Here is a 26,236-nt window from a genome sequence, read left to right on the forward strand (position 1 = left end):
GCACCAAAATTCGGGGCTTCTTACATTCGAGCTCCAATTTCACCAAATTTCACTGATTAAATTTGGGACTTTTGCGAAATTTCCCTAAATTCATCAACATTGAGACCAATCACACCTTCTACATCGACATTCGCACACATTGGAGCCCTTTCATCTAAAATTCTTCATTTTCAAAGCCTTTAATTTTCCAAAAAATTGTGAGTTTTTAGTCTTTTCTTCGCTTTGTTTTTGTGTTGCAACTGCATGTGTACTTTGGACATTAGCTGGTTACACAAAAAACCAGAAATTTCAGCAAGCAATGGCTGGGTAAAATGATTTGCTCAACATGTTTAGAAACTCAAACAAATTAGATGACACTAATTATCTCATGTGGGCATACATGATGAAGCATGGACTTGTTGCCAAACAGCTTTGGGTTTATATATGTGGTTTAGAAGTTAGGCCTACAAGCCCTACTACACAGAATGTCATAGGTTCTGCCAACTCATCCACAATCACCAATGGATCTTCAGCTCTAGCTCCTCCTACACCTCCCACGATAAATCAGTTGAGATGGGATGGGCATGATGCCCAAGCTCATGTTTTGATTGCACTTTTATACATGAGACAAGTTATCTCGCATATTCGATCATGCACAACGGCCAAGGATGCTTGGGATAAGCTTGCCTCGTTGTATTAAGTGCACAACGAGGCTCGTGTACCCTATTTGCGTAAGTAGCTTGAGATGGAGCACATGACAAAGGGTAATTCTGTGGATGTATACATTACACATGTCAAGGACATTACGGAGCAGCTTGCTTCTATTGATGAAATAGTTCCTGATACATCTCTTGTATCTACAGTCTTGGCTGGTCTATCTGATACTTATCAAAGTTTTGCCACTACACTTTGTTTACTTGCAAAAGGAGATGCTAATGCTTACACATTTGATGCATTAGTATCACTATTATTGCGAGAAGAGCAATCAAGGCTGAATCGCTTTAATATAAGCATGGACAATCAAGCATTTGCAGTGAGCCATCGAAACAAAGGAAAGTCATGGCAGCCCTCAAACTCAAAGGACAATGACAAAGCAACTTCTTCTATGGACTCCTCAAGCACCAAGGATGATGGTGCTAAGAAAAAGAGGTGCAATTATTTCAAGAAAGGGCATGTCATTGAACAATGCAAAACGAGGATGTCGAGTAAAAAGAACAAACAATTAAGCATGAGTGTTGCTAAAAATTCAGCAAATGCAAAGGATGCAACTGCACATTTGGCAAGCTAGGACATTGGTCGGTCTTATGCCTTTGTTGTGCATTGTTCATATGATCCTTCTTCACATAAACATAGTCTTTCAATTGCTGAAAATTCCAACACATGGTATTTTGACAATGGTACTTCTAACCACATAACATCCTTTCGTGACTTGTTTGTATCATATACAAATGTACAAAAGGAGGGATCAGTTGTATATGTAAACAATGCTTCGCATGCAATTCAAGGCAGTAAATGGGAAAACTATCGTGCTTGAAAAAGTCTTGTATATGCCACGCATTTAAAAGAACTTACTTTCAATTTCAACCATGTCATGTGTTGGTTTTGTGGTTAAATTCCATATGGATCCATACACTGTCTATGATTGTAGTGATGGGGATGTCACTAGTACTTTGTACAATTGACTCTATCAGCTTGATTTATGTAAGAGTATAACATCAAAGGATGTATTACATGTTGGTACCACCACTGTGGATGACACTCAATTATGGCATGCTTGGTTTGGTCATCTTAATTATGGCAATTTGCTTGGCCTAAAAAGCAAAAATATAGTGCTTGATCTCCCTCCTTTGAAAGCACCACCTCAAAGTGCATATGAAAGTTGTGTACTTGGCAGAATGCATCAAGCTTCGTTTCCCAAGGATGGTTCTATGTGTGCTGATCAAAAATTACAACTTATGCATAGTGACCAAACCATGCATGTCAAACCCATCAAAGGATACTTGTACTTTGTTACCTTCATTGATGGCATGACTCCTCATTGTTGGGCATATGCTTTGAGGCACAAATCTGAAGTGTCTACATGCTTTAAAACATTATTCGCCTTGGTTGAAAATGGCACCGGATGCAACTAATTACACTACATACCGATCGAGGGGGGAAATATATGTCACGGAAGTTCAATTCCTTTTTGGCTAAAAGGGGCATTATCCATCAATATACTACACCTTACACATCTCAACAAAACAATGTCGCTGAAAGAAAAAAATCACGCTTTGATGAAAATGGCACGTTTAATACTATCACACAATTAGTTATCCCCAAAGTTTGGCTTGATGCTATCATGCATTCAGTGTATGTACTGAATCACAACCCAACTAAAGCATGGTTGAATGTACACCTTATGAGGCTTGGAATGGCCAGAAACCAGTGGTGTCACATATCCATGTCTTTAGTCCTTTGGCATATGCTTTGGTGCCACAACCACGAAGACATAAATTGGAAGACAAGGCTGTGGAATGTATATTTATTAGTTATAGTGCAAAAAGTAAAGAGTACCGCTTATACAAACCTCCACCAACAAGATTTTTGTTAGTAGAGATCTGGTATTCATTGAACATGCTCGTCAGCCCTTCATGGACTGCAAAAATCAGCTCAAAGTGGGGCCTATGGACATGTTTGACAATTTGTTGCCTTTACTTCAGCAAAGTGCACTTGATTTTGGTCAATTTCAGCAACCTATTTAGGGCTTACAACAGCAAATACATATCAAACAACAGCCTGATTCTCAACCCATCGATCAAGGCGCTGCTGATTATGAAGTGGCTGATGAGAGGGCTACAATTCGGGAAGCTAAAACAGTCCCCAAATGCCTATTAGATACATTACAGGACAGCAAACAGCCTTTTCCTCCTCCTGGTAGAACTAGAGCAACCACTTGCCATGCACAGGGTAACTTAGTTGCGTAGGCACTTGTAGCTACTGCATGCAATGAAGAACAAAAAAAATGGCACATGGGAGTTATGTGACTTGCCTGTGGCAAGTGTGCTATAGGCACCAAGTGGATTTACAAATTAAAATATAGATTAGATGGTAGCATTAATCGCTACAAGGCACATCTTGTTGCCAAAGGGTATGCCCAACAGCATGGGATTGACTATGATGAGACATTTGCACCCACTTCACATATGACCACCATTCGTAGTATCATTGCTTTGTCTGCTCATTATGATTGGCATGTGCATCAGTTGGATATGAAGACTGCTTTTCTAAATGGTGATCTTCATGAGGAGGTTTACGTCACTCTACCTTCTGGCTTTGTTCAGAAAGGGTCAAAAAACTAACTATTCTGTTTGCATAAAGCTCTCTATGGTTTAAAGCAGGCATCTAGGTCATGGTATGACAAGATACATGCATACTTGATTGCTCTTGGCTTCAATAATTCACACATTGAAAGCACAATTTTGTGTCCACAAAGATGGGAATACCCTCTTGATTCTCATTTTTTATGTGGATGACATATTGTTGACTCGACCTCATGAGACACATAAGTCAGCTCTAAAAGCTGAATTGCAACATGCTTTTGATGCGACACATCTTGACCATTTGCACTACCATTGTTTTGGACATTCAAAACCATAACAGAAAATACAAGAACATACGGATTTGCTGAAAACAAAGGAATTTATAATCAACAACTTCAATAATCAAGGAAACAAAACACGACAATAAAGATCAACCATCAGCCACCAACAAAAGCATGGTGCTGTCATACTGCATTTTCAATTTCATTCATCTGATACCGAAAGATATTGCCCGAATTCAAGACAAATGCCTGTAGTTTAGGTAAAGACATCATATGGCATATAAGGTCGTTTTTACATAGGCTGATCTCACATGATTATATACACACAAAGACTAAGGTATGAAATAGTATTAAATATATGGTGAAATATATGGTGGAATTAAAGCCCTAACACCTAGCACAACCTGCTAGATGACTGGGACAGTCAGGACCAAACCCACAAGCAACTAAGTAACATGCAACATAACCCAAAGAACATAGTTAAGCCTTGCCAGAGGCCTTTCACCCTTTAACACGCCACACTGAGTAGCAATGAGTAGAGCCCCTCTAGGATACTCAAAGCCCTCTGGTGCAATTGCATAACCAATTCTAAGCACCAATCAAAATCGTATAGTAATTGTCAAGAGCCAAAAAAGGACTAACAAGTGTAACAAACCGAAATGAGATAGGAACATAAACAATGATGTCTCTGCATGAAGACATCCAAACTCTTCAATGCTAACCACCATGATCTGCATTTACATCATTTTCGACAGCATAAAACTCTTCATGAACTTCATTAACCACTTCTTGAACTACATCACTATCATTAGCTACATGAAAATTCTTCTGCTGCAATAAAGTGGCTACATAATCTTCACTATGCCTCTTTGCTTCCAAAGCATTCTACAACTTCAATTCCAACTGTTAACACTTAACCTCCAACATAGAAACCTTCTGAACCAATGCTTCTTTCTCATGACAATCAACATCCTGCTGCTCTAACACAAAGACGTCTTTAAATATAGTATAAGGTCTAGAAACCAAGATATCCAAATTCCATGCCACCTTTTGACATGCCTCTTTCATCTCCAAGAGCAAAGCATCATGAATATCCTGATATTCAGATTTAAGCACTATAGATGCATCAACATCCACCTCCAAATTCTGCAATACCTACATTTCAACCACTTTCAAAGGATTAAATCTTCCCAACAACAATTGATGATCAACCTACAACTTCGCATGCATATCCATAAATTGTTGCAATTCATCCAAACACTTTGAACTAAGCTCTTCAGTCTATTTTTCAAATAAAAGCACATGATGCAGCTATGCAATCTTAACATAACCTTGGGACAGTAATGCATCATAATCAACCTGTTTCTGCTGCAACTGCTGAGACAACACCTTGAACTTCATCTTCTCAACCTGCAACTAATCCTGCAATTTTGTAGCTTCTGCTGCAATTCCTGAATTGGCCTGCTCATATTGCTTAAAGTACATCATAACCTTTTGCATCACAACCATAGCATCTGCCATATTACTAACCACAAATGAATCAAATGGAACATCAGACATATGAGTTGCCCCAAGGTCTTTCCTCAATGGACTCTTCATAGAAACATAAGCATCATCAGAAACATGTGGTGGTTTATCCTCAGACTGAGGCCTACCACAAATCCAAATTCTTCCAATCTTTTGCTTCTTTTTCATTGGAGTTACATGATCCGAAGGCTGCAAAGCATCAGTTTTATCCTTCTTTTCTACATCCACCAAATGATCAAAACCCACATGCTTCCCATGCTCTTTAACGAATTCCAAAGCAACCTGCCTAGCATAGGCCTCTTGATACCCTGCCTGAATCAAATCCTTATAGATTGCACATTTCTCTTTATCACTCCCAAGAAAAGCATTAATATCATCACTATCTTTACCATGGCTATTATCCTCAATCACAGTATCTGCATCACCCGCATCGGCCGACATAGAATCCAAGGTCCATTTAAGCAAGCTATACTCATATAGAGCAGCCTAGCATACTCATATAGAGCAGCTAAAAAACATCCCATACGAGACTTGTGAAACACCTTCTTTGTCTTCAGCACTTTAATCTCAGTCATGAGCCTATTATGCATTACACCAGCCCAATTAGGTATACCCATATTTTCAGCATTGTATATGAGACCATATGTCTCTCGAGCAATGCAATCGGTTTTAATAAACATCATGAAGCATTCCATGAACCATCTAAGCTACATCCTCCTAGCTATATCAATCCTCTTCAAAACATAGACATTGGGTGGACCTATAGAATCCCCAAAAGCCTGAAACATTTGATCTTCAGAACAATGCCACAATGTGGGATTCACATTCATCAATAATGCAAACACACGACTTATTACTGCAATAGTAAGCTCAATTTGACCTGCTATTGAGCCTTGAGATTGCCTCAAAATGTCCAGTTGAACCAAGGCATGCACATTGGTTGCCCACTTAGCCCAAGGCCAGAATGCAAAATCATATAGACCAATCTTCTCCAACCACGCTTTATTGGCAACATCCTCAATATCAAGTAGCAATGTCGAATCAGCAAATGGTGTTTGCACAGCACTAGGGCTGTTTACCTGAGGTGAAAACTTTAGTGCTACATCGACATCATGCTGTTGCTCCGACCGCTCCTCTTCAACCGGGTCGAAATCCTCATCATTGTCATCATCCGGTCTAGTGCGCTTTTGCATAGACAACCGTCGGGTGGAGCTGCGACGTATATGAGTCATGGCGTGGACAACTAGCTTGTTCACAAAACACGATGATGAAAAAGAGAAAGAAACAAATGAAACAAACGTCTTCTCCATTTGAACCCACAAGTAGAAGTATTCTTTGTGTTGAGGACTTTTTGTGCCACTTGTGGGAGAGTTCCCCAAGAAGTGTGGTTGGGCAAGCCACCTTCGTATGCACACTTGAAAGTGTTTGGCTGTGAGGCATTAGTGCACATACGCAAGGAAGAATGCAGCAAACTTGAGCCAAAGTCTTGTAAATGTATTTTCCTAGGATATGGTGATGAAGGTGAAATGGGATATAAATTATGGGATCCCGAGAAAAGAAAAGTAGTACGCAGCAATGATGTCATATTCCGGGAAGATCGCATGCACAAACAGCCTGAAAGAGCAGAGTAAGTCAAAAGGGTTGTATTCCGGGAGGATGTGCCAATAGGACAACAAAGAATGCCCATTAGACAGCAGCAAATACCTGTTGAAATGTCCTTGAAAATGCAGGGAATGATGCTGTAAATGATCAGCAAGATCTTGCCCATGATGTCCCACAAATTCAGCAAGAACATGTGCGCTTGAAACAACCTGAACCAGTTATACGGCAAGTTGTACCTGCAGAACAGCAAGCTGTTAATACAGATTTACAAGCTGAACAGCCAACAAATATCAACCACTAGGTCCTTAGGTCAACCAGAGTGCAAAAACAACCAAATAGTTTTGTTCCTAGAGTCAACTACATGGCTGATTATGTCATGTTAACAAATTGTGGTGAACTATCATACTTCCAGGAAGCAATGGGCAGACAGGATAGTAAGAAATGGCAAAAAGCAATGCTATCAAAAATGGAATCTCTCATGAAGAAGGGCACTTGGGATTTGGTACACTTGCCTGCAAATGCTACCCTGCAAATGGGTTTACAAAATGAAAGTCACTTCTGGTTCTTTGCCCAAGTACAAGGCACGCTTGGTTGCTAAAGGGTACAATCAAGAACATGGAATTGATTTTGATGAAATCTTTTCTCCTATAGTCAAAATGACTACTTTGTGAACCATCTTGGGCTTGGTTGCATCTAACATGGAACTCATACAGATGGATGTAAAAACCGACTTCTTACATGGTGATCTGCATGAGGAAATCTATATGCAGTAGCCTAACGGTTTTGTTACAAAGGGAAAAGAGCACATGGTACGTAAACTCAACAAAAGATTGTATGGGCTGAAGCAAGCACCGCACGAATGGTATCACAAATTTGATACATTGATGCAATCTCAAGGATTTCATCATTCTTAAGTTGATCACTGCTTATATACCAAAAAAGCAGTAGATAGCAGCCTTATTCTCTTGGTATTGTATGTAGATGACATGCTAATTGCAGGCAAGGATGTTCATGCCTTGGACTCCTTAAAACAGAGCCTACACAATAGCTTTGATATGAAAGATCTTGGTGAGGCAAATCACATTCTTGGCATGTGTATACTCAAAGACAGATCAAAAAATCTTCTTTATATATCACAACAGGAGTATATTATGAAAGTTCTTCAGTGTTTCCATATTGGGAGGGGGAAAGCTATTAGTGTACCATTGCCTCTATATGTGAAACTTAGTGCAAACAACAGCCCTACATTAGATGATGGTAAGGCTGAAATGGCCAAGATACCTTTTGGTAGCTTGATGTATGCTATGGTTGCTACACGTCCTGACATTGCATTTGCGGTGGGAGTAGTTAGCACATACATGGCATATCCTGGCAAAAAGCATTGGGAAGCAGTGAAGGGTATCATGAGATACCTTAAGGGCACAAAGGATTTGTGTATTTGTTTTGGTAAGCAGAAGTCATATGTTGTTGGTTTCATGGATGCAGACTATGCTGGCCATCCTAACTGCAAGAAGTCTACTTCAAGATATGTGTTTATGTTCACAGGAGGAGCAATCTCTTGGATATCTAGGCTGCAAAAGTGTGTTGCACTGTCTACTACAGAGACAGAATATGTGACTGCCACAAAGGCAAGTAAAGAGGGTTTATGGCTTTCACGTCTGGTGAGAGAGCTTGGGATTACACAGGTTCCTATCCTCCACTGTGACAGTTAGAGTACTATCATGCTAGCACGGAATCCTGTCTTTCATACAAAGACAAAGCACATACAAGTGAAGTATCACTTCATCAGGGATGTACTTAATAGCAAAGGCATTGAGCTTGTCAAGGTATATACAAATGATAATCCTACAGACCTTCTCACGAAAGGTTTCCCAACCGAGCAGTTTGCTCATTGCCGCCAGATGATGGGGGTTGTATAGTATATGTGTCTTTCAACTTTGTACATGCATAGACTTAGCTGATTCTTTCCTCTACCTTCAGGCACGTTGCCTTTAGTTGGAAGATTGTTGGGAATAAAGGGTCACCGTGCCTTTTATTGTGTTCGAGTGTGAATGCATCCTTACACTTTGTACTTTATATATATTCAAAACCTAAAATGTGGTACACTAGTCATTGTAGCGAATATCCATTGTAGTCAGAGAACCACTCATGATGTGGTGTGACATGAAAGGACGCACCTGAATCAAGGATCCAAGTGTGAATGTCATCCTCAGAATCTGCAATCAATGCATGTGCATCCAAAGAAGAAGCTAAAAGTACATCACCATCACTGTCATTATCATGAGTGACTAAATTAACCTCTTCTATTTTTACATTGCTCTTTTTGACACAATGGTTATCCTTGTTTTCAGCCTTGTTGGCTTCATTGTTTTTGTTTTTGCCCTTCTCTTTCTTTAGCTGAAAGCAATCCCTTTTGTAGTGCCCCTTTTTGCCACATTGCATATGCTGAATTCAGCTTCTCAATGTTGAAGGGCAAGTTGTGTGACACTGAGAGCTCAATGGTAGAGCAAGTAAGCTCGTCCAAGTCATCCCACTCGTCTTATTCCATCTCTGTTGGTTTGATTCCCTATGTTTTGATGAGCTTTACATGTTTCTTCTACACCAAGACATTATAGCATTGTTTCTGCCAGATTGCAAAATTATGGGCACCCTCAAGCTTCTTAATGTGCAAAAGATTACTGCTGTCACTGTTTCCAGCCATAATTTGCAGCACCAGATTGACTAACCAGTCACCAAAAGCAAGCCCAAATATGACACAAGTGACCACAATGCACAAGAGTACCAACCAGCAATGAAAATCCCAATATTGCACAAATTTTCAGATCTGCAAATGAATTTTCAGAATTAAAAAATGTTGTTTGCTGCACTCCTCAAGCAATTTCTGACACAATTAGAGACCAAGCCAACAGTTACATGTGAAATCCCCAAAATTTCACTACAATTTCTGCTCCAAAATCATTCCCGAGTACAAATTTGACAATTTGGGTCAAAAGCCCCAAATTTTTTGGGATAATCTGTTCAAAATTGCATCAATTCAAGTGCCCAAGTGCAGATACCAAGCAATTCTTGCACAAATTGATGAAATTCTGCAAAAGCCCCAAATTTTTCGGGTTTGATGTGCACAAATTTCACTGAAATTGAAGAAATTTCACTGAAATGTGAAAAAGCCCTAAAATTTCACGAGTAATTGTGCATTGATTTCACAATTTCTAAGTCAGATTGTCCACTTCTACATTAATCTCCAGATCCGAGAAAGCTCCAAATTCCTTGGGGAGAATTTAACTTTGTGCCTAGGCGTGTGAACGCCCGATGGAGGAGAAAAAATATATATTTCCTTTAAAAGAAAAAACATTGACTTTCTGCCTGTCGCGCAAGCCACGTTCGTGGAGACTAGTTGTGGTCTCCGCCTGAAGCTCGTCTCGTCCGCCATGCACCGTGTGCCTACAGCTTGTTTCGCTTGTAGCGTTTCGTCTCCAGCGTGTGGTCTAAGCTTGGTCGCCTCAGACACATCTCCTATAGCTTGCGACCTGCCAACTGCCGTTCCACATCTGGGACCTGAAGCTCCTGCTCATCTGCGCCTCCTGCTCGCTTGACGCCCGTCACTGGCTTCGGGAAGCGTGCACGGCCTATATGCTCTAATATCAATTTGATGTAGACGAGCCTGTGCACGAGCTGAGCTGAGAGTGTAGATGCAGAGAGTTGAGAGCAGTACAGAGTGAGAGAGTGAGCACGACACAATGGGTATTCGGTACAATGACTAGTGTACCACATTTTAGGTTTTGAATATAATAAAATACAGAGTGTAAGGGTGCGTTCACACCCAAACACAATAAAAGGCACGGTGACCCTTTATTCCCAACATTGCCATCACCATGGTAAAATAGAAAACCACTCCTTGTCATCACTGCTTGTCTTGATAAGTTTGTACACCAAATTAATATCTGAGTAATAAGGTTGCACAAGCCTTTTCAACCTAAAACCATTAACTATAGGCTTCAACAAATTCCCATGTAAATCCTTTAATAAAAGCGTGCCTTGACCAAGATCCTTAAAGATTACAAATGGGCTTGCATACCAAAGCTTTAATTTGCTAAGAAATTTTCCAAGTCCAGAATTATAAACAACAACCCAAACTCCTTCCTCAAAATTTTTCTTTTTAATATGTCTATTTACCCAAGCATGTCTCCATTGTTGCACAACTCCTAAAATATAGGAAGCTACCACCCTGTCCTCCTCTAACTTTAGGAGTTGTTCCAATCTATGTTGCACTGACTTCTCAGGATCTAACTTATGTGTAATAGCAACTCTCAAGCTCGATACCACAAATTCCATAGGCACCATAGCCTCTAATCTATACACCAATCTAAAGGGTGTGAGCCATGTTGTAGCCTAATATGCTGTCCTAAAAGCCCACAATGCTAAGTCAAGTTTAGCATCCCAATCTTCCCTCTTATCCTCGACAATCTTCTTTAAAATCCGAAGTAAAATCTCATTAGAGCTCTATGCTTGTCCATTAGCCTGAGGATGATATGGGATAGACTTCTAATGTAAAATCATATGCCTCATAGTCAGTTCCTGGATAACCTAATTTAAGAAATGCTTACCCCTATCACTAATTAACTCAATGGTACATCCAAACCGAGTCATAATGTTAGAATATAAGAACTTGGCCACACTAGCTGCTTTAATATCCTTCACATGATTGAACCTCTATCCATTTGGCACAATAATCCATACAAACCAAAATATATATGTTACCTATCCTTTTAGGTGCAAGTTTGATTGGCCCAACAAAATCAATCCCCCACTTCTGAAATGGCTCAAGTGGAAGCACAGGATGAACCTGCATCCTGTCCCTGTCAAGAGGTTGACCTTCTTTCAAGCATTGCAAACACTCCTTAGCATACTAATGTGCATCTTTCAACATAGTAGGCCACCACAAACTTGCCAGCAATATTTTCCTACCTATAATCTCACCAGAGAAATGACCACCTGACAATCCAGCGTGATAAGAACCTAAATGATCCACTCTTCAATGCCAACTTCCGTCTTTGGTCAACTATAACGTGTGCTGGCATAATCCCTTCCTTCAAGAAATGCAACAATTGATCATAATATGAATCAAGATCAAGAACCTGAACTTCAAAGAGTTCAACAATAGCTGTGTTTCCAGCATTCAAGGGCAAACGGGAGGGCTGCGCATTGGATCAAGGCTGAAGTGAGCACGGGCGTGCGGGAAAGGAATCCAACTGGTGAATTTGCTACAGGTTGTTGCTGTTTGAAGGGGAGGAAGGCTGTGTATTAGGTCTTCCATTGCAGATTTTACATTTTCAACGCCTCCGGCGGCTGAAGAAGGGTCGGGACGTGGAGGAAAGAGCCCTAGCAAGCTGAGTCCTCACAGTCAAAGGGAGCTGCTTTTGCATTTGTGCGGGCATTGCAGGTGAAAATGTCTACCGAGACTGACTTGGAGTTCCAGGCGATCATAGACCGGAAGGTGCCTATCCTACCAACTCTTCCATCACATCAGAAGTTTGATGGTGACAATTACCGCATCTGTCACATAATGATGTTGGCCATTCTGGAATCTTATGATTTGGCGAAGCCTGTGATGGAGGAGATTAACTAGCCCTCGGTGAGAGATGAGTCTAAACTCCCTTCCAATGCTCGTGCGGAGTTGACCAAGGCCCAGTCTCATTGGGACAAATTGAATGCCAGGTTTAGTTCTTTTATTTTTTTGTCTTGTACTACAACCGTAATAGCTCACATCGAGCACTTGACAGTGGCTCGAGAGATATGGCTGGAGCTCAACCAAATGTATAACCGGATGACCCTGATGAATAGGGTTTCTTTGGAGGTGCAGATGCGGACCTTGTCCGAGAATAAGTCTTCTTCGCTTTAGGAACACATCAACAAGCATTGGCAGCTTCAGATGCAAGTTCAAAATGCAGGGAAGCCTATTTCCTCCGAAGACATGGCGATCACTTTATTGTCCCAATTGCCGCCACGATTCGGTACTTTTTATTCCGCTCTTATTGCATCAGGGCGGGAGTCGACTCTTCGATGGGAAGAGCTAGTTCCTATGGTCTTGGACCAGGAAGAACAATTGAAGGGGCAAAATGCTTCCAATTCGGAGGCATTGGTTGGTCAAGCTTCTCAGAAAAAGGGAAAGGACCAAAAGAAGGAGGAGGAGGATAACAAATCCAAGAGGACAAGGAGAAGGAATCGATTTGCCATATTTGTGGTAAGATCGGTCATTGGAAGAAGGATTGCCCCGACAAGAACAAGAAGAACACCAAGAAGAAGGACCTGAAGGATTCTCAAGCGGTGGTTGCACCCTCATCAACTGCTTTTCTATGCTTAGTGGTCATTAAGGACCCTACACCAAAGACTTCTAATGCTGTGATGACAACTCCCCAGGCTCAAGAGTGAATGTGGACATTGGTGCCTCTCAGCACATGACTCCTTCTCCCATTGGTGTTGCCCATTTGTGACCTTCGCATGGGTAGATTCTCATTGGAGACAGCTCTTCTGTGTCTATTGTTGCATAGGGTGAGATGCAACTGATTCCAGATGGACGTGGTGATACCCACACTTCCGCAGTGTTGCATGTGCCAAGTTTAGGGTATCATTTGCTTTCGGTCCATAAGATTTGTTCTCTTGACCTCTTGGTGGAGTTTGACAGTGATGCTATTCAAGTTCTTGATCGTGGATCAAGGAAGGTTCTCTCTTCAGGGTATGAGGAGAACGGCATTTACAAATTGAAGTCTTCTACAGCTCTTACCTCTCCTCTTCTTATCTCTCACACACAGTCTGAGCTATGGCATGCTCAGTTTGGCCACTTGAACTATGAATACCTTCAGAAGGTGTCGTGAGGATCGTTTATTCGAGGTTTGCCGGATAGAGTGGTGAGCCAACAACCATGTATCTCCTGTATTCGTGGGAAACTGCATCGGGCTACAATTCCCAACAAAGTTTCGAGGCGGTCTACTTCACCTATGGAGCTTGTATCTACGGATCTTTGTGGCCCGATGAGAATCAAGTCCCTGAAGGGGTGCTTGTAATTCATGTTGATCATAGATGATTACAGCAAGATGACATGGGCCTATTTCTTGATATTGAAGTCGGAGGCTTTCTCCCACTTCAAGGATTGGCTTCTCTTTGAGAATAACCGATCTGGCCGAAGACTGAAGACCTTCCATCAGACAAGGATGGTGAATTTGTGTCTAATGAGTTTGCTCGTTTTTGTGCAAATAGGGGCATTCACCAAGAGTGTGCTAATACCAACACTCCTCGAGAGAATGGCATTTTGGAGCAGAAGAACCAAAGTGTGATCGAGATGGCACGCACCATGATGGAGCACCGACAAACACCTCAGTTTTTGTGGGCCGAGGCAGTGGCTACGACAGTTCACATCCTAAATCGATCTCCCACTTCGGCCGTTGACAAGATGACACCTTTTGAGGCTTACTTTCGGACTAAGCCTGATATCTCTTATTTCAGGATCTTTGGGTGTGACGCCTATGTGCACATCCCGAAGACGCAGCGTGATAAGTTTAAGGCAGCTTCCTAACGACAGGTTTTTGTTGGCTACAGCTCCCAGTCCCAAGGTTATCAGTTGTTTAATCCCGTCAAACGGGATGTCTACATGAGCCGAGATGTACGGTTCGTGGAAGTTCCGGCCACAGAGGGGGGTGAGGAGTACCCCATCCTTGGAGATCCAAGGGAGAGTTGGGCTCCCGAGACAGTTCCTTTGGAGCTAGACCCTCTTAATGGAGATTCTTCTTCTGCTTCAAAGTCTTCCCTTCCACCGGCCACCCCAGTGGAGCTTCCGCCGGTGGATGTACCCGAGTCTTCAGCAGATGGAGAAAGACGAGCAGAGATCCGGCCTCCTCGTTGGGCCCGTGACACGCTCCGAGATTCAAGGATCAAGGGGGTCCCTGAGGAGTCGGAACCGCAGGATGGCCCGCGGAGATCACGGAGAAACCAAGCACATTCTACGGAGCTTGTTTGCTCTAACTATTGTTTGATGACCCGTGTTATGCGGGATCGAGAGCCTACTTCCGTGAAGGAGGCTTTGAAGTCTGACCATTGGTAGAAAGCTATGGAAGCCGAGTTGAAGGCTATTGAGAGGAATAACACTTGGTACCTTGTACCTTATCCCTCTCACAAGAAGGTGATTGGTGTCAAGTGGGTCTTCAAGACCAAGTACCTTAGCGATGGTTCTTTGGACAAGCACAAGGCTCGCCTTGTTGCTAAAGGTTTTGCTCAGTGCCCAAGCATTGACTTCCATGATACTTTTGCCCCCACTGCTCATATAGCGACTATTCAAGCTGTTCTTGCCTTGGCTAGCCATAGGAAATAGCCTGTCTATCAATTGGATGTGAAGTTGGCCTTTCTCAATGGTGACTTGAAGGAGGAGATCTATGTAGAGCAGCCTCTTGGCTTTGGATCCTCGGATGGGAAAGTATACAGGTTGAAAAAGGCCTTGTATGGCCTAAAGCAAGCTCCACAAGATTAACTCGTTCCTTCAATCAAAGTTGAGATATCGGCACTCCAAGGCCAATCCGCAGCTTTATGTACACACTTCTGAGATTGATCGTATGTTGTTCGTGTTGTATGTTGATGATTTGATTCTTACATGTGACCATGCACAGAAGATCCAAGAGACAAAGACAGCTTTATATCAAACTTTCGAGATGACGGACTTGGAGCTTCTTCATTTCTTCTTGGGTTAAGAGATTTATCAATCTCAAAGGGGGATTTTCATCTCTCAACAAAGATACATTTAGGAGCTCTCAGTGACTTTTGAGATTGGAGACTTGTCGGACCATTTTTACTCTTATGGATCTAACCTGGAAGGCCACTTCACCCTCAGCTTCTCCCTTGACGGATGCTTCCCACTACCATCAGCTGATTGGCTCCTTGATTTGGCTACTCAACAAATCGTGTTGATCTTTGTTTTGTCGTAGGTCTTTTAGTTGGGTTCATGAGTGAACCCAAATTGGTGCATTGGCAGGCTGCCCTAAGGATTCTTCGATATTTGAGGGGAACCTCTGACTTAAGGATTTCTTATCCCACAGGTACAGATGCTTTAGTTCTTGTTCTTGCAGGTTGGAGCGACTCCGATTGGGCTGGCGATGAGGATCACTGGCGGTCTACTACACACTTTTGTTTTTGTTCTTATTCTTGCAAGTTGGAGCGACTTGGGCTGGCGATGTGGACCACCGACAGTCTATTACATTCTATTGTTTTACCTTGGGTTCAGGTGTTCTCTCATAGTGTAGAAAGAAGCAGCCTACGGTAGCCCTTTTTTCTATTGAGGCAGAGTATCGGGCCACGTCTTCCGCCACACGTGAGGTTGTGTGGCTTCAAAGATTGTTGGAGAAGCTTGGCTGCCCCTAGACTCGTCTTACTCTTTTGCGGTGCGACAATGAGAGTTGCATTGCCTTGGTACGGAATCCTGTATTCCATGCCCGAACGAAGCACGTTGAGATCCAATACCACTTCATTCAGGAGAAGCTTCTGGATGGGACCCTTGATGTGGAGTACTGCAAGACAGAGGATAATCTTGTAGATTTGTTCACGAAGGCACTTCCCCAGGCTCTTCTTCGAAGACATGCTAGATCCTTCAATCTTTTGACCTGTCCAAGCTCTGAGAGGGGGTGTTAGAGATGTCATTCCTTGGACAATGCAATAGGCAGTCCACATCAGCAGCCACATCATCGCCACGTCAGCAGACCATGTCATCACCACATCAGCAGCCATGTCAGCAGTCTGCACAGGTGCCACGTGGCAGCCTGCAATCGGCCAGGCTGTGTAGTCGAACAGATTTTCTATCAGTCGGCTGCACTTAATGAAGTCGACCTGGTCATTTTTGGCCTTTTCTTTTCTGCTATTTATAGCAGTCCTCCAATACATTCTAATTACTTGTATCTAACAGAGATATCCTGAAACTCTTTGCACAGCTTAACAAGATCTTGCTTGAAGTTTTCTTTCACAAAAATACTGACCTTAGTGGGTTTGGCCTCCCCTTCCATATTCAAATTAACCTCCTAAACCTCGTCTTCAACTACCCATGCAAGTCTTCTCATTGTATGTTCATATCTCAGCTCAGCCTGAATAATGGCTTTCTGTCCTTCTACATCCAATACATCAAAACTGTCCACAGAATTGTCCACACCAATTTGCTGATTTTCAGGTGTTTCTTGTTGAGCAACTTCAAGATGACCAATTCCTTGGTCCCGAACCATTTTATACTGCTCATTCCTTGACCTATCCTAAAATTCAGGCTAATCCTGACCTTCAAAAAAGCTTTCAGAACTTTGTTCTGACTAGTTTTGGACTGCAATTTGAACAGCTTGGTGTTTCAGAACTTCATTTCCTACACTCATAGGATGATCCTGGTACTCCTAAATAATATTGTCAACAGCTATTTCAAAGATTGGAACCACAGAAAGATTTGCCTAAAGAAATAATTTCTCCTCATCATCTTCCACGTCATCTACTAGGTTAATAGTCTAAGCTACTACAGGTCTAGAGGAACTCTTAAATATTACCTTATTAACTATTGACAATCTAATCTCCTTGAGTCCTCTGGGAATACATACATAATCATTTCCCCAGTCCTACTTCAATTTGGCCAATTTAAACCATGGTCTCCCAAGAGCATTATATAAGAATCCCCAATTTCCAACATTCTCAACACAACAAAACTCACCCTGAATTTCAGGCCAGCCACTCGAATTTGCTGATTTCTAAGGATACCCAAGGGCTATAACCTCCTCTCATCTACCATCCTGACCTAAAATGGGGCTGGTAGTAGCTCCTCTTGCTTGATTGCCAAATATGTGTATTCAAGAAGTATATTAACTCCTAAACCCCCATCTAGTTGGACATCATTGTGCTTTCTTCCTACATACTCAACTTGAATGGTAGGCACTTGATAATCCACAACTTCTTGTTGGGTTGATATAATTGTGTGGCAATCATCAGGAACTGCTTGATCTTGAACTACTATACATTCAAAGACTTCCCATTGCTTTTTCCTAATCTTCAAGAGCAAGTTTTCCTTAAATCCTGGTATTAAATACAAGATTTGCTCCAAGATTAACTGCAAAGAGCACTTTACTAGAGCTTGAAATAGCTCTTCTAAACCTCCTTGTTGTAACTTTCCACAAACTGCACTATCAAGGAACTGTTTCTATTGATCAGAGAACTAATTCTACTATTCAAGAAATTGTCCCTGTTGTTCATGAAGATGCTCCTGCAGTTTAGGCTTCTGAATACCTGAATCTCCTACATCATCAAGTTGATCACAAGTTTTTCAGCAAGTTTTTGCAACTTCCTAACTTGCTTTGTTGCCTTTTTCCTTGTCTTCTCTTGTTCCTACCAATCAAGCTTCGAACCTGCTTGACTTCTAGTAATAGCTAATACCATAGGTTCATCCAAACAATCCTCAACTTTAATACAATTAGAACAATCACGTGCAACATGCATACTTACAGTATTCAAATTACCTAACACCTCCTCACTCTTTTCTTGAATCTATTCTTGCTAAATTTGTTCATAACCAGCAGCACCTATACCACCAGGAGATTGCCTTTGATCATCTTGGTCAAGTGATTCTATGTGGATGTTGTGGATGAGGTGCTCCTATAGGTCTTGCGTCATTGCGGGTTCTTGCTACCGCATTCCTCTCTCAATCCTATGCCTTGCCCAAAGTTCATTGTTTGATCCAACAAAGTGTGCTTGACCTCCACAATAATGGCATGCTCCCGTTTGGGTAGTTTGTTGCTGTGGACGAACATTTCCCCAAGGCTATCTTACCTCCATTCTTCTAAGTCCCCTAAAGGGCCTTTGAGACATTGTGTCAAAAATAACGTCATTGACTACAGCTGGCTAAACAAATCTTGGTCTAGGCTACATCACTAGCATTTGTTGTGCCATCCTAACATTAGGATTGTACCAACAAGTCCTAGTTTCATGGCCATTTCTCTGGCATATCTCATAGTACTTTTCTTTCCTCTTGGAGTCAGAAAGACCTAAATCCTTCAACTTTTGTGTAGTCTTCTTATCCACTTTGCTCTCCTATACCCTCCTCTTTGACTTATCTTTTGATTTCTTCTTAGATTTGTCTAAAACTGATTTCTTTTTCTTTCTCCTATGCTTCCCTTTACCAAACTCTTAGTGGAATCATCCTCTGAGTTTGAACTATAATCACTATCCCGATCATCAATATCACTTTCTAATTTGAAATTTGCATCTATATCATAATTTGACCCTGAAGAATCATCATCCTTACAACTCCTTGATCGTGAAGTACCCAACCTTCTCTCAACCCTCATAGCAGCCCTGATCATAGTATCCAATGTACCATTTGGACCTAACTCCACATTAGCAATGGTTCCTAATCTTATCCCTCAAGCCCTTAATAAATTAAGTTATTTGCATCTCCATTGATGGTGCATCAGCAGCATTTAGCCTGTTCAGCAGGTTCCTAAACTTCTAGACATAATCTTCAACCACCATACTCTTCTGCTTTATATTCTTGATCTTTCTCAATATATCTCCAAAGTTTTTATTCTTCCGAAACCTACCCAAAAATGCAATCCTTAAGTCATCATATGTATTAAATGCTACCATGCCATAGTTGGAAAACCAATCCATTGCTTTTCCCTATAGAGTGGCTACAATTTGTTGCAACTTAACCTGATCACCATACATCTGACTGAATCCACTGGCGGTCCATCTAGTTTCAAACTGAGCAACGTGACAGTCAAGATCCTCCTCCTTGCTTGAAAATTTAGATGCTCGCACTTTTGGATTAACTAACTAATTCGGATTCATGATATTTTGTATTTCAACTTCCTCTAAGGTAGTAAGGGATTAAATGTCAAAGATTTTCTAGCTGGAATCTTTGCACTGTGCAAAAAGAATGTTCTCCCTAACACTATATGTCTCAATCTTTCAAATGCTTGACCAAGAGGAGTATCCTAATAGTTAGAGGGTAATACAATTTCATCATCCTCCGACAAAGTAGGTGTATTTGAAGGAATTGGGGATTCTGTAGAAGTGGCTAGAGAGTGATACGTTGTTGAAGTACCAGTAGAGATATGCACTCCAAGAGGGTTATGCCCTACATCAATAAACTGCTCTCACCTCTCCCGACTCCCGCCTCTCCTGCCTGCCTGGGGCCTCTCCTACCTGCCTGGAGCTTGCCTTGCCGGCCTCTCCTACCTGCCTGGCCTAACTCCCACCCGCGATTAAGTGAGGACTCTCGTGTAAAGCACCAAAGTATTTGTCTACTCAATACTAATTTTTGTTTAGTGGGATCATTATCTCCCCCAAATTTGGGGCATTTTGGATCAATGTTGGCAATTGCCCCAAAATTTGGGGCTTTCTCAAGGATTGGGGCCCAAATTTGGCTGCAATGTCCCCAAATTTGGGGAATTGGGATCCATCATCCTAGCATCTAAAAGCGCCCCCAAATTTGGGACATTTTGTATCAGTCATTGCCCCAAATTTGGGAGCTGAAAATACGCCAAATTTTGGGGCATTTTCAGCAAGGGAATGCAGGCTGGAATGCCCCAAATTTATGGCATTTTGAATCACTCATTGCCCCAATTTTGGAAGCTGAAAATACGCCAAATTTTGGGGCATTTTCAGCAAGGGAATGCAGGCTGGAATGCCCCAAATTTATGGCATTTTCAGAAAGGAAGGCTGAATTAGGACCAAAGTTCGGGCATTTTTAGCAAGCATTTAACACATGCATGTTGAAATTTTGGCTGCAAATTTCTGCAATTTCATTAAACTTTACTTATTATTTGTCACTTTTATATAGATGGCAGCATTGACATCTATGGGATCTTCATCATCCTCAACAGGTACTTCGTCAACAACTGGACGAAGTCGAAGCACTACTTGGTCATGGTTGGACGAGGTAGATGTAGGGGTGCCATTGAGAGGTGGAGGGGCTCGCCCTTGGAAATGCAAACTTTGCTCTTATGCTCACACTAGTGGGGCTGATAAAGTGAGAGCCCATCTTCTACATGAGGAGGGGAAAGAGATGCATTTTTGCACCAATGTATCAATTGAGAAAAGGCAAGAGTTACTTGACCGCATAGCCACTTCTATGGAGAATTCACATGCCAAGAGGACGCAAAATATAGCAGTGGATCCAATAACATGGACTCCAAGGCCAGCACGGCATGGTGCTTCATGCAAAAGACCACCAGGATTAGTAGCTACATAGCCTTCTCATGGGCCATCAGTGGCAACAAGTCGTGGTGTTAGACACGGTTCATTGCATACTTCATGGAAACCAAAGAAAAAAGAGGAAACAAATGTAGCAGTGGCACGCTTTTTTTACCATGACCATATTGCATTCAAATCAGCCAGGTCACCTTATTTTTTAAATATGGTGACAAAGATTGCACAGTATGGACCCACATATAAGCCCCCTTCATCAAAAACTATCAAGACTACATTGCTTCAGAAAGAGAAAGTAGCCATAGAGATTGCAACAACAAATATTCGCAATCGATGGGCAAGAAATGGAGTGACATTGATAGCAAATGCATGGAGTGACACACGCCATAGGTCCATACATGGTACTGTCGCATATTCTCGTGGGGATGTATACTTCATTGGTAGTCATGATGCTTTAGAGACTGGAAAGAGTGCGGATTTATTGGCATCGGAGTAGTGCGAGGCAATGCAGGCTGTTGGGGCAAAAAATGTAGTGCAATTTGTGGCAGATGGTGAACCTACAAACAGGGCAGCAAAAAACATTTTAATGGCAATGTATCCACATATCACCTTTAGTCCTGATAAAAGTGAGAGAAGGGTTGGAGCCAACAGTGCAGAGTAGAGAGCTCACACACTTTTTTTCATTATCCATAACACATAACTAAAGAGAGTACAGACAACCTAAGGTCACAACAGGACCATTCACACCAAAGACACCTAAGCTAAACACCGACTTATTCAATGTTAGCATGTGTACAGCTAGACATGCTAAGTGTCGGGTACAGTCATACCAAAGATAGAGAAGTCAAGCTTGAAGTCTAACACTCCCCCTCAAGCTCAAGGCAGCATTTGTACACCAAGCAGTTGTCTGAAAATATAGAAGTTCTGAACTTATCTTTACCCAAAGACTTGGTAAAGATATCCGCAACCTGTTCATCAGTCTTCACATGCATGAGATCAACTCTCCCTGCAAGAAACATCTCTCTGATGAAGTGATAGTGTACCTCAATGTGTTTAGTCCTGGCATGGTATACTAGATTTGTAGCCAGGAGTACACCACTAAGATTGTCCATAGCAAAGTCACTGGAGCATCCTCCTATACGTCCAAATCAGCCATAAGCTTGAGCAGCCATGCAATCTCACGTGCTGCCAATGCAGCACCTCTATACTCAGCCTTAGTACTTGACAAAGCAACTGTAGGTTGCTTCTTGCTACTCCAGCTGATCATTCCGCTTCCCAAGTCAAATGCAGAGTGTATGTGCCTCAAACAGCCCCAAGACATCTCAGACAGTTACTATTACATGCAGGTATCCATATATGTCCAACTGGGCACATTGCAGTGCATGTACATCATGTATGGAAGCTAAATAACCTTCCAACTAATAAAAACAGTCAATACCCTGCTATAACCAACAGTACATCAGTCCAAACTTTGGGCATTTAATGCTCACAGTATCCCACAACACACCTATAGCTCCAATGGCATGACTCAAGCCTTACGGGTACAAGTAAATGTCAAAACGCTTTAACCTTCAAGTGATAACTGTTATACATTCAATTTCAAATTTCAGCCTGTAATTTTCAGATCTGTAAATGCATTCCAGAACTAAAGTTTTAATCCCTTTTGGTCATGTCCAGGTGTACATGGGTGTTGCACAGACATTTACCAAGCATTCTTGATGATCATATGCATCATTCCAAAGGTATTTGTGGACCAAACAGTGCCCTGTAGTAGTGCTGGAAACTTCTGGACAGATTTCAGCCTATTATTCCCTTCAAAATCTGAGCATTTGACACTCCAAACCCAAGCTCAAAAGCATGAGAGATAACACTTGTACCTTGTCAAGTATGCCTATGCTTCAAAAGAGTTCACTGTACATGTCAGATAGCTTCCAAACTTCAAGAGTATGTTTCCCTGAAAGTTTAGCAACAGGTCTGTCCCTGTTTTCAGATCTGTACATAACCATGTAGCTCAAAAATGAGCTCACGAGAAAGCATCAATACCATGGGTTCTTGCATACCCCTTGACAAGTGATTCATCAAGTAGTAGAGCACTATCCACCCTTCCTATGCCTTGGGTTAGACCAGCTGAGTGTAGGTAGCAGCCAGGCTCAAATACGTGATCTATCTGAAGATATTTTTACCTCAAACCTGCTGGTTGTAAAGATTAGCATCCACTTTACCATGCTCAAACAAGCTTCTCCAAGCTTTACATAGCATTGCTCCTCCTTCATGAGCAATAGAGTGCACCATTGGATGACTTAAGCTATCCAATCCTCCCCATAAAAAAACAGGCGCAAAAATTCCAGCTCCACGTCTGTATTCAGCTACTCATACTGAGCATAGATGACATCATACATAGGCTCTAATACATGTTCTTGATCCCTTGAGCAACCCCCAATAAGCTCTGACAGTTCCAAAGACTCAAACTGAAATGCATACCTTTCACATGAGATCAATGGCAGCCTGCTTCTTCAAGAGACATACTTTGTCTTCAAGCTTCAGGGTCTGCTCCACCAATGCCATCCTCCAGAGAGCCCATTCATGGCTATGATACCATGATGAAAGTGAGAGAAGGGTTGGAGTCAACAAAGCAAAACAGAGAGCTCACACACTTTTTTTCATTATCCATAACACATAACTAAAGAGAGTACTGGCAACCTAAGGTCACAACAGGCAAAGACACCTAAGCTGAACACCGACTTATTCAATGTTAGCATATGTACACCTGGACATGCTAAGTGTCGAGTACAGTCATACCAAAGATAGAGAAGTTGAGCTTGAAGTCTAACAAGTCCATGCATGGCGCATTGCTTGAATAACTTGTTGAAGGATATTGCAAACTTGCCATGGATTGCATCTCTTGTTGCGAAAGGCAACAAGATTATCACATTTATATGTAATCATTAGTACTTGCATGCTAAGTTTCACAAGAGAAGTGACAAAGAACTTTTCAAATACTAAGATACACGATTTGCAAATACCTTTCTTATGCTTGGTCGATTGTACTAATGCAAAGGTGCAATTAGGAAGCTATTTGCTAGTGATGAGTATGAAAATTGGATTGGGCCTGCCACTGCTACTGCTGTGTTATGTAATGCATATCTCTGATAGAGATTTTTGGGATGAGGTGAATCGCACCAACCAAATGGTTGATCCTATTATGCACATGTTGAGGCTTGCAAATGGCATGGATCCATGCACTGGGAAGATCTATGAAGGTATGGATCACATGATTGAGACGTTGGAGAGTTTGGAACCAAATGCAGACAAGTATGAGCAGATCAAGGAGTTATGCATCAACAAATGGAATGAGTATGACTCTCCTATGCATGCTGCAGCATATGTGCTTGATCCTAAGTTTCAAGGAAAGATGCGAGAAAGAGACCTTGAGGTGGTCAAGGCTTGGAACACATTGCTTGTTGCAAGGCTTTATCCTAGCCGTGAAATGCAAAGCAAAATTAAAAATCAGCTCTTTGTGTATCAGCAAACATTAGGGATGTTTGGTGTAGAGGATGCACTAGAGGACTAGACAAATATTAGGGCTGCTTTATGGTGGGAGGACTACGGGGTAGAAGCTCCAGAGTTGCAGAGTTTGGCTATCCATATTCTTAGCTAAACAATTAGCTCTTCTTGTTTAGAGCAACTATGGAGCTCATTCAATCACATTCACTCAAACAAGAGAAATTGTCTTGGTACAATGAAGACGAGTGACCTAGTTTATGTGAGCTCCAATCTTCGCTTGCTAGCTCGTACATCAGTTGCAAAGGCTGATTCTTTTATACATTCGTGATGGTGATGGTGATGGTGATGGTGATGGTGATGGTGATGGCCAGGATGTTGTTCAGCAGGATGAGCATTCAGGCACAATGGAGCCATCCTCCATGAATCAAAGCGCTTAGCCTTTTGGAACTTTAGAGTATTGACTCGGAAATTGGAGCTCTTGTAACTTGAATCTTTAGACTTTAAAGTTTAGCGCATATTTTGTGTCTTTGCAATGCATACTTCTTGGACTTATGCAACATTGTTGATTACAATGTTGAATCACGAATGCAACAATCCATTGCTAATTACAATGTTTTGAATCGTTATTATTGTTGAAACTTGATTATTATGTCTCTAATTTCACGAATTATGATTGATATGATCTCTCTCTGGATTCTAAGACTTAAGTGTTGATTTGATTCTCTCTCTCTCTCTCTCTCTCTCTCTCTCTCTCTCTCTCTCTCTCTCTCTGTCTCTCTCTCTCTCTCTACACACACACACATACATCATGTATGTATGTATGTATGTATGTATGTATGTATGTATGCCGTTCCCTCTGTTCCCGTTCCCTAACTTTGGGCGTTCCCCCTGTTCTGAGGGGTCTCGTTCCCCGTTCCTGGTAACTATGCTTCTAAGAAGTGTTTGTTTTTCTCTTTCAATTCAGCCCCTGCTGGGAAGTGTGTTACATGTGCAAACAACAACAATTATGATGTTTATGGCATTGGGATAGTCACTATTACTGCTGCACATGGTTTTGACTTTATGCTTCTAGATGTCTTGTTTGTGCCTGGCATTACAAGGAACTTGTTGTCTATCTCTGCTTTTAACAAGCATGGCTTTTAGGTCATCTTTGAGGATGACAAATGCATTATCAAAGACATGGAGATGGATTATGCACCCAAGCTATCTGGGACCTTGTATAAGGGTTTGTTTTTGTTGGATACCTATGATGCATAGTCTCATGATGCTCTGGTAATCACTATTCTTATTGCCCGCTATGCAGAATGCAAGGCTATGGCATCCTCAATATGGACATATGAGTTTTGGGAGTTTGATGACCCTTCATAGGTGTCATATGGTAGATGCATTGCCGGCCACCAATCGGCTGCATTTAATGCAGCCGACCTGCATTGTTTGTGGCATTTTTTCAGCCTATTTATAGGCTCTGTTTTCAGCGGCCTCTGTCAATTGTTCTCACAGATTTCAAGGCTGCAGACCGTGGAGACTGCCCTCGGAGCTGACGGAGACTTAAGATCTTCCAGATGGAGACATATGCAAATATTCTCTCTACACCCGTGTATAATTTTGCATCCTTATGCAACATTCTTCACTATAAATTCTCTCTCTCTCTCTCTCTCTCTCTCTCTCTCTCTCTCTCTCTCTCTCTCTCTCTCTGTGTTCACTCCTTGTCTTGGTCATTCGCTTTCGCATTGCTTCACTCTAACATGCATCAAAGCATTGAAGGATTGACCCATCTAAAGAGGAAATTTCAGCGCGACACAAGGCTACATTTTCAGTGTTTAAGTGCGAGCA

At 41.7% G+C, this 26,236-nt stretch overlaps 1 protein-coding gene across 8 annotated transcripts in view; it reads right to left on the reverse strand.

Moving 5' to 3' along the window:
• LOC148036130 (GTP-binding protein-like protein) overlaps positions 1-26,236 on the reverse strand; it is a 105,247-nt gene that overhangs the window by 74,238 nt on the left and 4,773 nt on the right. For 4 of the 8 annotated variants that reach the window (XM_087678125.1, XM_087678126.1, XM_087678127.1 and 1 more), the window contains exon 2: positions 4,610-4,717. The exons of 3 other annotated variants lie outside the window; for them this stretch is intronic. In XM_087678125.1, the coding sequence (XP_087534251.1) occupies positions 4,610-4,717 (108 nt within the window). Of the gene's footprint in view, positions 1-4,609; positions 4,718-6,793; positions 6,928-26,236 lie in introns of all 8 variants that reach the window. One more of the 8 variants, XM_087678132.1, reaches the window with a different exon arrangement.

This window comes from Lygodium microphyllum, chromosome 5 (genome assembly GCF_053477565.2).
Source record: "Lygodium microphyllum isolate KBCC chromosome 5, Lygodium_microphyllum_v1.1.10, whole genome shotgun sequence".
NCBI lineage: Eukaryota > Viridiplantae > Streptophyta > Polypodiopsida > Schizaeales > Lygodiaceae > Lygodium > Lygodium microphyllum.